The following is a 12546-nucleotide window of genomic DNA, read 5'->3' on the forward strand; positions in this document are numbered from 1 at the left end:
CCACCAGCAGCCCACAGCCAGACGTCCTCTTCCCCACACACCCCCCATTCCTGCACAGCAGGGCCCGTCCTGCTGCCCCTGCAAACTGCCCACCACCACCACCCTGCAGCACTCAGCAGCCCTGGACCCAGGGGTGCAGCAGCCATAGCCCAGCTGAGCCACACACGCTGCTCATGGGGCAGAGTGAGCACATCTGGGACGACTATTTTTAAATGAGACACAATAATTAATGTGTCTCCCTTCAGGTACACAGAGGTGCTGGGAAGCCATTAACTTTGACAGCTGTGATGTTTCTTTCCCCAAAGGCTTAGAGCCAATGTGTCAGTTGGAGATGTTAAAGTTAGGACAGTTCCATGTCCTTCTGTAAGTGTCTGTCCTTGCTTTATTTCAGGACTAAATACATCTTGCAGTGGATATATGCCCTTCCTAAGTGGCAGATCCTGTTTATTTTAATAGCCCCACTCTCTTGAATAAGGAAAAGTTGCCCACACAAAAGTCAGCCGCATCAACTGTTTGCCCTAACCCAGCCTGCTTCGGTATCCAATGAAGAACATGACTTAAGCAGGAGCCAAATCTTTTAAGACCCAACATTGGACTTTTACTCAAGGAATGATGTACACTGAGCTTGTAAGCAAGTTGGAGTGGCACCATCTCTTTGTTCTCTTTGTACAGCACCTAATGCAATGGTGCCGAAGCCACAGAGAAGGCTCCTTGGCAGCATCAAGCAGCTACAGCAGTGCTGGTGCCTGGAGACATCCGTCTGTCTCCGAAAGAAATTTTTCTCCTTTCTTGCCTTCATCCTTGTTCCTGGATTAGACTAGCAACCTGTTTCAGTTCGTGCTTTCCATTTAGGCTAACCTCAGACGCTTGGTTTCCACTTCATTGGAAACAAGTGTGCTGAAAGCTGTCTGCTCTTTCTTCACTATACAGTGTGGACTGCTGCCTGGTTCCAGTCTGGAAACAATTATTTCCCTCCTGTACCTACCCATTCTGAAAAGTCACAGATTTATCTCTAGACTTTTTTTTGCTCTTCCCACTTTTATTAGCTACTTCCTTCATAAAGAAAAGCTCGTCATTGTATATAATGCACACGGAACAGCTCGACTTCTAGCTCTGGACATCACATGTTTCTGTTACATGACAAAAATGAGTTTTATATCAGTAAATGTGTGCAGCAGTGAATTTAGTGAATTTGTCCTGCTCTGTTAGGATGAATATCTGATGGTGTTTGAATTCATGGAACTTTAAGACAGGGCTTTAAGCACCCGTTGTGGTTATGCTGGTGTAAATACTCTTAAACACCACCACAGAATGGTCAAAACATCCACACACAGATGTGCAGTAGTGCCTGCGAGTACATGCAGATGCTATTAACATGGCACAGTGCAGCTGTTTTAAAAAAGAAGATAACCTGCTTGTCTGCATGTATTCCTGGATTTATTGTTTTTTTCAAACATTCCTACTTTTTGATGCATGTGCGTAGACGACGTAAGGGAACGGGAACAACAGACAACCAGAATCTGCAGATATTTGCACACCAGGGGAAGGTTATGCCCATGAATAGTGCTGTTATATGCAGGAGGCTCACTTCTCTGAGAAAGATTGATCACAGAGTTTATTTCACGAAAGACCAGTTCCTGGCTGAGCACAGGCACTGAGGAGACGGATTGGAGTGGAAAGAGTCTAAAAATCTCTTTTCCTGCCCAGAATTCAAAATAGCATTTCTCTTACTGGAAAAAACAAACATAAGCTCATTTTGGGTGTCTCTGCCTGCCTGCGTGTGGGACTGGCAATCCACACCTTCTGCAGATTCAGAGACCTCTCTGCCCCTGTTTATGCTCGAGGTTATGTCTTAATTACAAAAAGCTGATGTGCTGTGACATCAATTTGCTTTTCCAGGGGAAATTTCTAGCTGTGAAATCCTAGCAGAGACAAATCGCTGTTCTTTTTTCTTTTTTTTTTTTCCCACCCCCTTGGTCAGCCCAGACCAACCCCAAAACTGCTACCTGGGTTTGACCTTGACTACTACTTTGAGAGCAAATCGCAGAGCCTGCTCTCCCGAAGTGCTGACATACGGACAACTATTTCCAATGAGTTATCTTGATACAGAAATCACGCTGTATCACAGCCAAGAGCCTGCTCCCTCTGCCAAGCAGGACCCGTGCCTTGGGGACCGCAGGAGCTGGGGAACTGCTGCCCGTGGCCTACCCTGAAGCAAAAAGGACGGGCAGTGTCCTGGACGTGTTAGCTACAGCCCTGCCTCGACCCGGGGCAACGCTGCAGCCAGGGGCTGTGCTGGTGTTTGGCGTCTGGGGGTGTGGGGGTCATCTGCCCCCCAGGGATGCGCTCACCCGACGCCGCAGGGGGCCGTGCGCCCCTTGCTCAGGCGTGGATGAGCACGGCTGAGGACCGAGCCGTCGCGCCCGGGGGAAAGGGGCCGCCGTGCAAAATGGCCGGGGCGGCCGCTGCCCCCACGCCGGGCGCATGGGGACGCGGGGGGCCTTTAGCTCCGCGCTCCCGGGGTGCAGGCACCCCCCGCCGCGGCCGCCTGGCCCGGGGTGGCAGGCGGAGGGGCGGGGATGCGGGGGGTGTCCCCCCGCCCCGGGCGCCCGCGGCTTTGGCAGCGGTGCCGGGGCTCGGCGCGGAGCTGCTCGGGGGTGGAAAATGGCTCGTGTATCTTTAACCCACAGCGGCCAAAACGCGGCGGTGGTGGGTTTTTTTTTTCTTAGTTAACAATGGAAACTTTTTTTTTTCTTCAGTATTTCCCTCCAGCCGAGCAGCGCCGAGCAAGAAAAAAAAAAAAAAAAAAAAAAAGAAACTTGTTCCGCTGAGTTCAACCCCAGACAGGCTCACAACTTCCTTCCTGCTCTCCTACCCCCTCCCTCCGCTCTCCTCCTCCTCGCCGCTCCTCTCCCTCTCCTCCTCCGCCGCCTCCTCCTCCTCCTCTCTCCGCCTTTCCAGCCGCACGGGGAGCGGGCGCCGGGGCCGCGGCGCGGAGCTGCCCGGTGTCCGAAGCGCGGAGCCGCCCGCGCAGCCTCGGCCGCCGAAGCGCGGAGGGGCAGCGCTCGGCGCCCCCCGCTCCACCGCGGGGCGAGGAACCCGCGGGAGCCCGCGCAGCGAGCGGGGCTCCCGGCCGCAGCGCGCCCGCCGAGATGGTTTCTGCAGCGCCCTGCGGCCGCCGGCGCCGGCGGGCACAGCCGGGCAGCGCGCACTGAGGGCGGCGCGGATCCTGCTCCCAGGTAAGCGGCGGCGGGTGGGGGGACGCGGCCGCCCCCTCCGCCGGGGTCCCCCCCGAGCAGCCGCGCCGGGGGCCGCGGCTGGCGGTGCGCGGGGCCGGCGGGGCCCTGCGGCGGGGAAGAGGCGAGGTGGGGGCAGGCAAAGGGGCAGGGTGCTGCCGCGGCGCCCAGCGGGCCGCCCCGCAGCCTGCCCCGGCCCCCAGCCCGCACCTGCCCCGGCCCCCAGCGGGCCGTCCCGCAGCCTGCCCCGGCCCCCACCCCGCGCCTGCCCCGGCCCCAGCGGGCCGTCCCGCACCCAAAATCTGGCCAAGCACCTCGTGCCGGTGCCGTGGTCGGACCCGAGCCAGAGCGCTGGGAGCCGGGGGTCCCTGCAAAGGGTGGGTGCCTGCTACACCCGGGCTCAGCTGAGCCTCATGGTGCCTCCAAGCAGTGCCTGAAGGGATGGGGAGCCTTTTCTTCACGAAGTCGCTGGGGACTGTGCTTAGAGCTGTGGCCATTTGCCAGCCAGGAGTCTCACAGGGAGGGGAGACACATAAGACTATCACTGACAGCATCGCACACAGATGCTTCCAAAGACATGTACACCCGTAGCCAGGGTTAGCACACACGTGCATAAACAACCCTGCACACTCATGTAGGCAGTGTGTTTGCGCAGGTTCCCATGCCCCAGCATGGCATGGGGATTGCAGCTCCAGTGGCACACGGAGCAAACTGACATGAAGGAAAGCACGCTGAAGTACAGAGGGGCGCAGCCACCGACAAAAGCAGTCTCTCTCACACACGTACACACGCACACACACACCAGGGCAAACACCACCACACATCTCTATGTGGGATCTGGGCAGTGACTTGGAGGCAATTGCAGTGTTCAGTGCCCCAGAAGGCAGATGCTACACGGGGGAGGCACATTTAGGCAGGGCACGTGTGAAGATGTGCAAAGCCTTTGTTGCGCATGGTAAGTTAGGGGAGTGGTGGAGACGTGGTCCCATACCATACAAACCTGCAGGCAGCAAGCCTTCATGTTTATCACGGAACAGAAATCTATGCCTGAGACTTGATCTCAGTCATAGGTGACAAACTGGAAGGTGGCAAATTCAAGCCGTTTAGAGCTTTTTCCTTCCTTCAGAAAATGACAGCTTTTGGGGCCAAAACTTGAAAGCTGCCGACTTTCAGCTCACACTAGTTGACGATAACTCCGCAGTTCTGCTGCAGGAACAGTTGCTGACTGTGTGTCCTCTCGGACACTGCCGTTGTGGCTGCATCAACAGGCAACCCGGAGAGGGGGCAGGGAAGGCAGGAAAGAGGGGAAACGGCCCCAAACCTGATTTCCCCTTGGCTCAGACCCTTCTGACGACTAGGCTTGGCCATGTCCCCAGGGGTGGCATGCTGGGGATGCATGCAGGTGTGTGTAGGGACTGGTGGGGGGGCACACGGGAAGGGGAGAGCCAGCCAGCTGTGTGCACAGCCGCAGGGTGAGCTTAGGCAGGACACAGAGCTACTCTCACCACTTGTCCTTCTCTCTCTCCCCAGCTGTCCCATTTTATGGAGCTGCGGTCCGGGGCCAGCCCAGCTCCCCTGCTGCCTCCTGGCGATGCTGCTGGTCCCAGCGTGGAGAGACTCTCGGCAGCCCCGCGGAGCCTGAGCGCTGAGGCGGCAGCGGTGGCGGCCCCACTGTGCGCCCCGGCTGACTACTATGGCCGTGTACTGCTATGCGCTCAATAGCTTGGTGATGATGAATAGCAACAGCGAGGTGACAAGCGGCAGGAGCAAGACGCCGCCTTCTCCCGGACAAGTGCTGCCCAGGGGCCCAGAGACACCCGGCAGCTGCTGCCCGCTCCCTGTCTTCAGCCCAGCCCCTGTGCCGCCCCGCTCCCCACGCCATGGCTCCGCTTTCCTCTTCCCACCGCTTGAGGAGCCTCTGCGGCCACCGGGCAGCCCTAGGGGACGGCGGGGCAGCCGGGGTGAAGAGGGGCAGCCAGGACTCCCCATGGCACGGCAACTTCAGCGGGAACTGCACAATGTCCAGGTGAACCAAAAAGTGGGGCTCTTCGAGGCACACATCCAGGCGCACAGCTCTGCCATCCAGCCGCCGCGGAGCCCCCGGCCATCCCGGCCCCGTCCTGTGAGCCCCACGGCGCCAGCGGTGGGACTTGGAACTGGACCCTGGCTGCGAGACTACAGGGAAAGTGAGGCCCCTGATGCTGGCGGGGTGCAGGTCTGGCCGAGCACTGCAGAGCCCTCGGGGACACCAGTGGTGATGGTGGTCCCAGCTGTGATGCTGGCAGAGGGCAGCAGCCCCCTGGAGCCATCAGGACCTGCACCACTGCGAGGCGAGGTGGTGGTGGCCCCCGCAGGACTTGAGGGCCAGTGCCCAGCTGTTGGCGGGAGCATCCCCGCTGTCATCGTCACGGACCTGGGGGGCCCAGAGGAGGAGGCGGGTGCCGTGCCCCCCCGGCAGCTTGCCTGTCCGGAAGCTGTCTTCATCCTCAGCCTCTTCCACTGGCTTCTCCTCATCCTGGGAGGAGTCCGAGGAGGACATCTCCAGCGACCCCGAGCGCACGCTGGACCAGACACCAGCCTTCCTGCAGACTCTCGACCAGCAGAAGCCCCGAGTGGTAAGTCTTGCACCAGCCCTGGGGAGGTGGGGCGAGGGCTGGCAGCATCCCCACTCCAAGGCACAGCTGCAGCGGAAGGGCAGAGGTCTGTCGCAGCAGAGGTCTGCAGAGAAACTTTCCATTTACTTGGCAGTCCTTGCTTTTCCTTGCATGAAAAACTTATCCCTGTTCCTAGTCTGAAAATGCCCTACTGGCAGGAGAGAGCAGCAGTACCCATCCCGCTGTTCACAGTCCTTGCGGAACTTCCCTGGGGCTGCAAGCTGCCCACCAGCATGCTTAACACGTACCATGGTCTGCAGTCTTCTGCCGACATGTGGTTATGAGCCTCAGCTTTCCCTCAACATAGCTCCCCTGGGTGCTGGAGGTTTCCCATGATTTACATGAGCCTAAGGGAGAATTTATTTCCTCCTTGGGGTCGAAACCACGTGGGCCAACTGTCTTGTTAAAATTTATACTGATGCCCATTACCATAGCGTCTGCGCCTTTCCCATGGAAGCAAAAATCTCTAGAACTTCTGGTAATTCCCCTTTTGAATAAAACTCCTTGCTTGTGGGGTATCCTGTATTTTAAGTAAGCATATTTTTATTAGTTATTTATATTAAGTTCATTTGTTTCTGGATCTTTGTTTGTGGCAGGACTGGTTAGGAGGCTTCAGGTGAGAGAAAGCATCAGTGTCGCCTGCCCTTAGAGCAGAAAGATCTCGAAGAGGAGGGCTTTGAGGCACTCTCCAAAATCAGGCACTCACGGGATTTCTTGCGTCACTTGGGGAGTTCGTTACATGTCTGAATGCTCCACACAGAGCATGCTTTGCTCTGAGCTGTCACACCATTTATTCAGAGGGCTTTAAACTACTTTACCCCAGTGCAGCATGCCCATCAGGATGTTCTCTGACCACACAGACTCTCCCATCCTCTGGCTGTGAAACATTACATTGATTTGAGCCTCACACTGACAAACCCTGAAAAATGCAGGGCAAGCCAGTGGCTCCTTAATTTTAAAGAGTTTGGTAAAGGCCCATCAACTTTCAGTGATGTGGTTCACTGTGTTTAACTTTCCGTAGACACATTAAACTTTTGCTAAGCTCAATGACATGAGGAAGACCAGTGCAGGGAAACATCTAAGTAAAGTGAAGGTATAAAACTTATGAAGAGTGACAGACCGTGGTTTGTAAAACACTCAGCAGGCTGAAATAACTCTCTTTGCTTGCTTTGATACTTGTTTTGTCCTGTTTGAAGAACTCAGGTTCTGTCCTGCTCAGGATGGAGAAGCAGTTGAGCAAAAGCACAATTAATGAAGTTACGAGTCTGTGGCTCAACATATTTGCAGACAGTTTTGTATTTTGGGGCTCTCGACTGATGAATCAACTTGCTCCCTTTGGGAGCTGCTGCGGTCCCTCTGCTGATTAAATTCTGCTAGTTTTATGTGCATGAGCTGTAGTAATCTCTGCTCTATTCTCTGTACTAATCACTGTTCCTAGTGCCAGATCCCGCTGATTTGCTGCTGAAAAACGGTTCGCTGATGGGCAAAATCATGCCTGATGCCTTTGTGGAAGGCTTCCTGGAGCCTCAAGCTGACTGTGCACAGCCTCCCGTGGCCTCTGGCGAGCTCAGCCAGGCCAGTGGCTCAGCAGCAAACAGGCAAGGCTCGTCTGTATTGCCAAAAAGGCCTGGATCAGAGCGAGCTCAGATCAGGGCTAAGATCAGAGTAACTGCTGGGCTCAGTGGGACTACTTCAAGCTGAACGACATGAAGAGCTGGTCCAAAACGCATCAGGCAGCCTGAGAGGTGCAACTTGATTTTGTGTTTCAGTGCTGGAGTTGCCTCAGCAGGAGCGGCTGGGCTAATTTACAGTGATACTTTCCACTGGGCTCCATGGGTCCCGTGCAGGGCTGATCACTGGCTTTGGCAGGTTATAGTCAACTTCTCAGCAGGATTGTGCGCAAATGCCCAGTAATTCAAAGCTGATTCATACAAAAAACACCCAACTTTGTGTACCAGTTGGCAACATCTTTTAAATCCACAATGACAGCAGAAGGCAGCTACTGAAGCAGTCTCAGGTTGCACACTCATTTGTTTTCATGGACTCACTATTTCCTTTTAACAACGCACACGTTCTGGAAATTAGTTTATGTAATGAGGGAGAATGTGTGAGAAGCTCTCTCCACCACTCGTGCTGTTCCGTCAAAATAAATCCTGGGAGACCTTGGCTGACAGAAACCAACATCATGTCTCTGGGTTGAGTTGGTAAATGCGGGGCAGGCAGAGAGCCCTGCCTGTCTGTGCCGGGTGCTGCTGCTGCAGGGGAGGGCTGTTGTACCTGGAGGAGAGGTAATGATGAGCAACAGGAAAGCAGTTCTTGCCGCAGACGCGGTCTGCACTGTACGTCTCGCATAGCATGTTTACAGATTTGATAAAGAGCAGGCGTGCTTCTGCCCTTCCTTTCTGGAGGCTGTCTGGCTTAGCGAATCTGTTGGGGATGTCCGGCTGTCTATTGTAGTTCCTCCCGGTGTCCCCTGGAATCGGGCAGATCCCTCCAGCTGGCAAGGACTGGTCCTCCCATTTGTACTGCAGGTAGGAAATTTCATTTGTGGTTGGGCCTACAAATTAGCCAGTAAGAAAATGATGTTGCCTAGTGAAAGGGAGGAAGGTATTGTGGCCACATTTTTGGACACCGTGACCTGGAGCAGCTCCGTGGTTGATAAGGGCTCTGCCTTTGTTTATTGAAACAGTTTACTCAGTGCATTGCCTGTCCCTGGAGTGCTCTGGTGCCCAGTGGGCTGTGCAGGACTGGGAAACAGTGACGCTGCCATGATTATAGCAGACTTGTGAAGCGCAGTGACAGTAAAAGCAACCTGACATTTTGCCACTGCAATTGCAAGTCCACTTAAGGTCTGATTAAACCTCCACATAAGGGCTTTTGCAGCTGTGGCTTCCCCGGGCTGTGAGCTGCTGCTGAAGAAACCCCACACTTGTTTATTGATGCTTACAAGGTTTCAAAGACACTTGAGTGATTACCCTTCTTGGGCTGTGTGGGAGGGACAGCCTGTCCAGGCAGCATGTTGGGATGGGGACACTGCAGTCTGACAATGCCGCAGGGCAGTGCTCGCTGCACGCCCTCCGTGACAGTGACACGGGCAGTTTGGGGAAGGAATCTCCGCTCACCCACTGCCCAAGCCAGGGGGATGCAGCGGCGTTGGAAGGCGCCTGTCTCCATCACGGTGTGTCTCATGTTGAGGGAGGATTTCTCCCCTCCTGGCTAATCACACAGGCTGGGTGTGTAGGGGAGTGAGAAGGTGCTCCGTGGCACAGGTAGCCCAAGACAGTGGCCTGGCTCCTAAAAGGGATTTCACACCCAAAATAAGCCCTGTTCTAGCTGTGACTCCCATTGACTTCAGTGGGAAAATACGAGTCTGAATTTTACTGTTCCTGGGGGACTCTGTTTGCTCTTCCCAAGGCAGAGCTGGTAGACCAAGGTGTACTCAGCAGCAGGAGGCTTGGCCTCAGTCTTGGGTGCTGGCTGCGCCCCTTAACAGGACGATATTCCAATGCTGGTCACTACAGTGAGTCATCATCATTGGCCTAAATCCCCTAGTTTGTCAATTCCTCCACAACTAGAGACAAAGCAACAGACAAGTGGGGGGAAAGGCAGAAATTGTGCAAGTAGGTACTACAGAAAATGACTTGTCAAGGGGAAAACCCCCACACTCCTGGAAAAGCAGTGCAAGGCACTGCAGTGTTCCTCTTCCTGGCTTCCCCACAGCCACTGTGGAAACGCAAGGACACAGGGCAGAACGGTCACCAAGCGGCTCTCGGTGCATTGTGAGACCTCGGCTCCTTTCAGCAGGCAGAGCAGCTTGCTCGGAGTAAGAGACTTCCATTAACCTGTGCAAAATGGCAAGAGCCTTTGGAAAAAGCTAAGGACATTGCTGCTGACAGGCGATTTTTAAATTCATTTATTTGTTTGACTCACAATGGCTGTAATGCGTTTCTGAAAGGAGCCAAGTTTAGATAGGGTTAGTGTCAGCCAAGGGCCTGTGGGACCCTTGCTTATTTCTCTTAGAGATGTTCCAAGGCACAAGCTGACAGCAGTGCTCCTGATTTGTTCCTATAAAAATCAATCAAATTAAATACGCTTTCATTCCCTTTTCTAGCTGTCACTGTGATCAGGAAGTCTCCATGTAACACAAACCATGACCGCACGGCTATGGTGATGCATGCAAGCCCCGTGAATGTGTGTCTTTATGCTGACTGTGTTTATGTATTTCACTCCTTCCCCCCACCACGCTTGTCTTAAAAGCTTCTAAGCTTATGAGCTTGTGTGCGGTATCGCTGATTTCATATCAATACGATGTCTAGCGTGTTGGAGCCCTGCTTGTTTGCTCTGAACAGCGGCTGTTTTCTAGTAACGCATATCACTGACCAGGGAAGGTGCTTAGCACACCGGGTAAGCTGCCAGAGCATGGAGCCTCCTTCAGCCTTGCTGTGGGAAGACTAGGAGGAAGAGGAGAATGAGGTGGACAGCTCTGTGTTTCTGTTCTCAGAACACCATGCACAGCACGCCTGGCAGCACAGTGTGCCTTGTCTGCTGGGGTGAGACCAGGACCCCCAGCTGCCCGGTGGGCTGGGCAGAGCTTCAGGTTCTTTGTGGATGGAAGCTGTGCACTCCAGCACTCCCTATTCTGTAGCTTATCTTCTACCTACTCATGTGGCCTTCTCGAGGAATAAGTAGCTTTTTTATGGTCTCCCACCCACGGAGGCTGAGTGGAGATGCTGCCATAACCTGATGAGAGACAAATGGTGCTATTTCGAGTCCATTTTTATCAGCACTTTTAAGCTCATTGGGAAGGTTTTCTTCTTTGCTCACATTCTACATGATTGACAGCGTAGGAATTACATGGCATGTAGCAGATCCTTTTCATAGAGGGACATAGTTGCTAGCACAGCTGCTGTCTCTTGCATATTTTGCTTCTCAAACAATTTCACACTGAAAGCATTCATAAAACGTGGAAAAAACCCCAAAGCATTTCTGAGATGCAGGAAGAACAAACATTAGGCCCATCATACTTAGGCTCCTCAGCTCTGGAAACAGCCAGGTTTCCTCCCCTTCTGATGGGAATCGCGGGATGCCAGGACCCTTGGCTGGTTGGACCCTTGGGCTGTTACGCTGAATGTCTGCAGAGTGAAGTTCCCAGATCGGCGGAAACTTTACGGTTTTGTCTTTACCTTTTTAGAGCCTTGCAATGACAAAACCCAATCAAACCATAGTCAGCACCTGTCTCATGTTTTCCATATTATTTCTATAATGTGTTAGGACAGATTTGCATGTGAAGAAAATATTAGCACAGTGCTGAGCTCTCGCATGCCGTGCGACGACTGAAAGACAGTGCCGAGCTACTGTTTTCTTTACATGTAAATCTGTTCTAACTCATTAGAGAAATAATGGCATCTGTGTATGATGTGGAATGTCACTTCAGCTAAGATTAGTCTTCTGTAATCGTTAAGAGATTATTTTGTTTATACCAGTAAATAAATTTGTGCAGTAAATTTGATCAATTTTCTTCCAATGAAGCCCAGCCAAGCTTTCCAAGACAGATATGTTAATATTTAACAGACAGCAAAAACTAAATGTTAACACTTTCAAATCACAGAGTAACTTCACAGCCCAATCCCTAGTCTCAAATGTGACTTCTCAGGGAAGGTGGGCTTCCATACTTACTGGGTTGCTTGAGAGGACCCTTCTATGGAATAAAAGGGATAAATCTTCTAAGGTACCTTTCTTCTCTGTTGACTCTGATGGGATCTTGAGGATGAGCCTAGGAGTGTGCTTAAGACAAAGGTATCTGTTTCTAAAGTACTCACAAATGTCTTCTATAAATTTTATTGGAACTTCATTCTTATTCATACACATAAAAAGCCAGACCGTGCATAGCCTGCACAACGGCTGCAAGCAGGTCAGGAAGCTGCTCCAGTCTGAGGTGTACCAGCTTCAAAAGCAAGTGCCTCTGATTTGGCTTTTAAATCAGTGTTCAGGCAGCAAAATGTGTGATGTGCTCTGTAACAGGGGTCATCACCGAGCAGTGCCTCTCAGCGTGTGATTTGGCATGGGTATGTTCAGGAGCTCAGGGTCTGCAGCTGCAGGTTTCAGTCTGGGTGTATGTGGCACAAATGTGCTCAGAATTGGTGAAAGCTTTTTGGAAAACATAGATAGCAGCTTCTTCTTTCCCAGCCACGGTGGGAGTTCACCACCACGGAGCTGCTGTCACGGCTGTGTGCCTGTGGAGATCCTCACTGTTGTAGTCAGCCGCGGGTTGCATGGACTGAGTGTTGGCGGTTTCTGAGCTTAGTTTCTCAAAGACAGGTAATATTGGAGTCTGAAACTGCTTCAAGCTGCTAAGACCCATATTAGCCTTTTCCCTCTCACAATATTTATTTCAGTGTTATCATACATTTCACTATGAGAAGAAAGAAGTGAGTTTTTTATAGTAAAGAACATTCTTTTCATTAACGATGTGGAAAAAGAGACAGCCTAGTAGAAGGAATTCAGTTCTTCCTTTCAGATCTAAGATTTATTGCTAGCCAAAGCACAAGGATTGCTTTTGGAGGGAGAACTAGGGGGTAAAACAACAAGGGCTTAGCATTTACAAGTTCTTGTAAGCAGTACAGTGTATTATCTGATCAGCAGTACACAACAGGAAC

At 52.7% G+C, this 12546-nt stretch overlaps 1 protein-coding gene across 1 annotated transcript in view; it reads left to right on the top strand.

Moving 5' to 3' along the window:
- The first annotated feature begins 2822 nt into the window (after nt 1-2822).
- Nucleotides 2823-12546, top strand: part of ITPKB (inositol-trisphosphate 3-kinase B) — a 70311-nt gene continuing 60587 nt past the window's right edge. The window contains 3 exon segments of the mRNA XM_056357371.1: nt 2823-3239; nt 4767-5682; nt 5684-5851. Coding sequence (XP_056213346.1) covers nt 4930-5682; nt 5684-5851 — 921 coding nt within the window. The 5' untranslated portion in view covers nt 2823-3239; nt 4767-4929.

Source organism: Falco biarmicus, chromosome 12 (assembly GCF_023638135.1).
Source record: "Falco biarmicus isolate bFalBia1 chromosome 12, bFalBia1.pri, whole genome shotgun sequence".
Classification (NCBI taxonomy): Eukaryota; Metazoa; Chordata; class Aves; order Falconiformes; family Falconidae; genus Falco; species Falco biarmicus.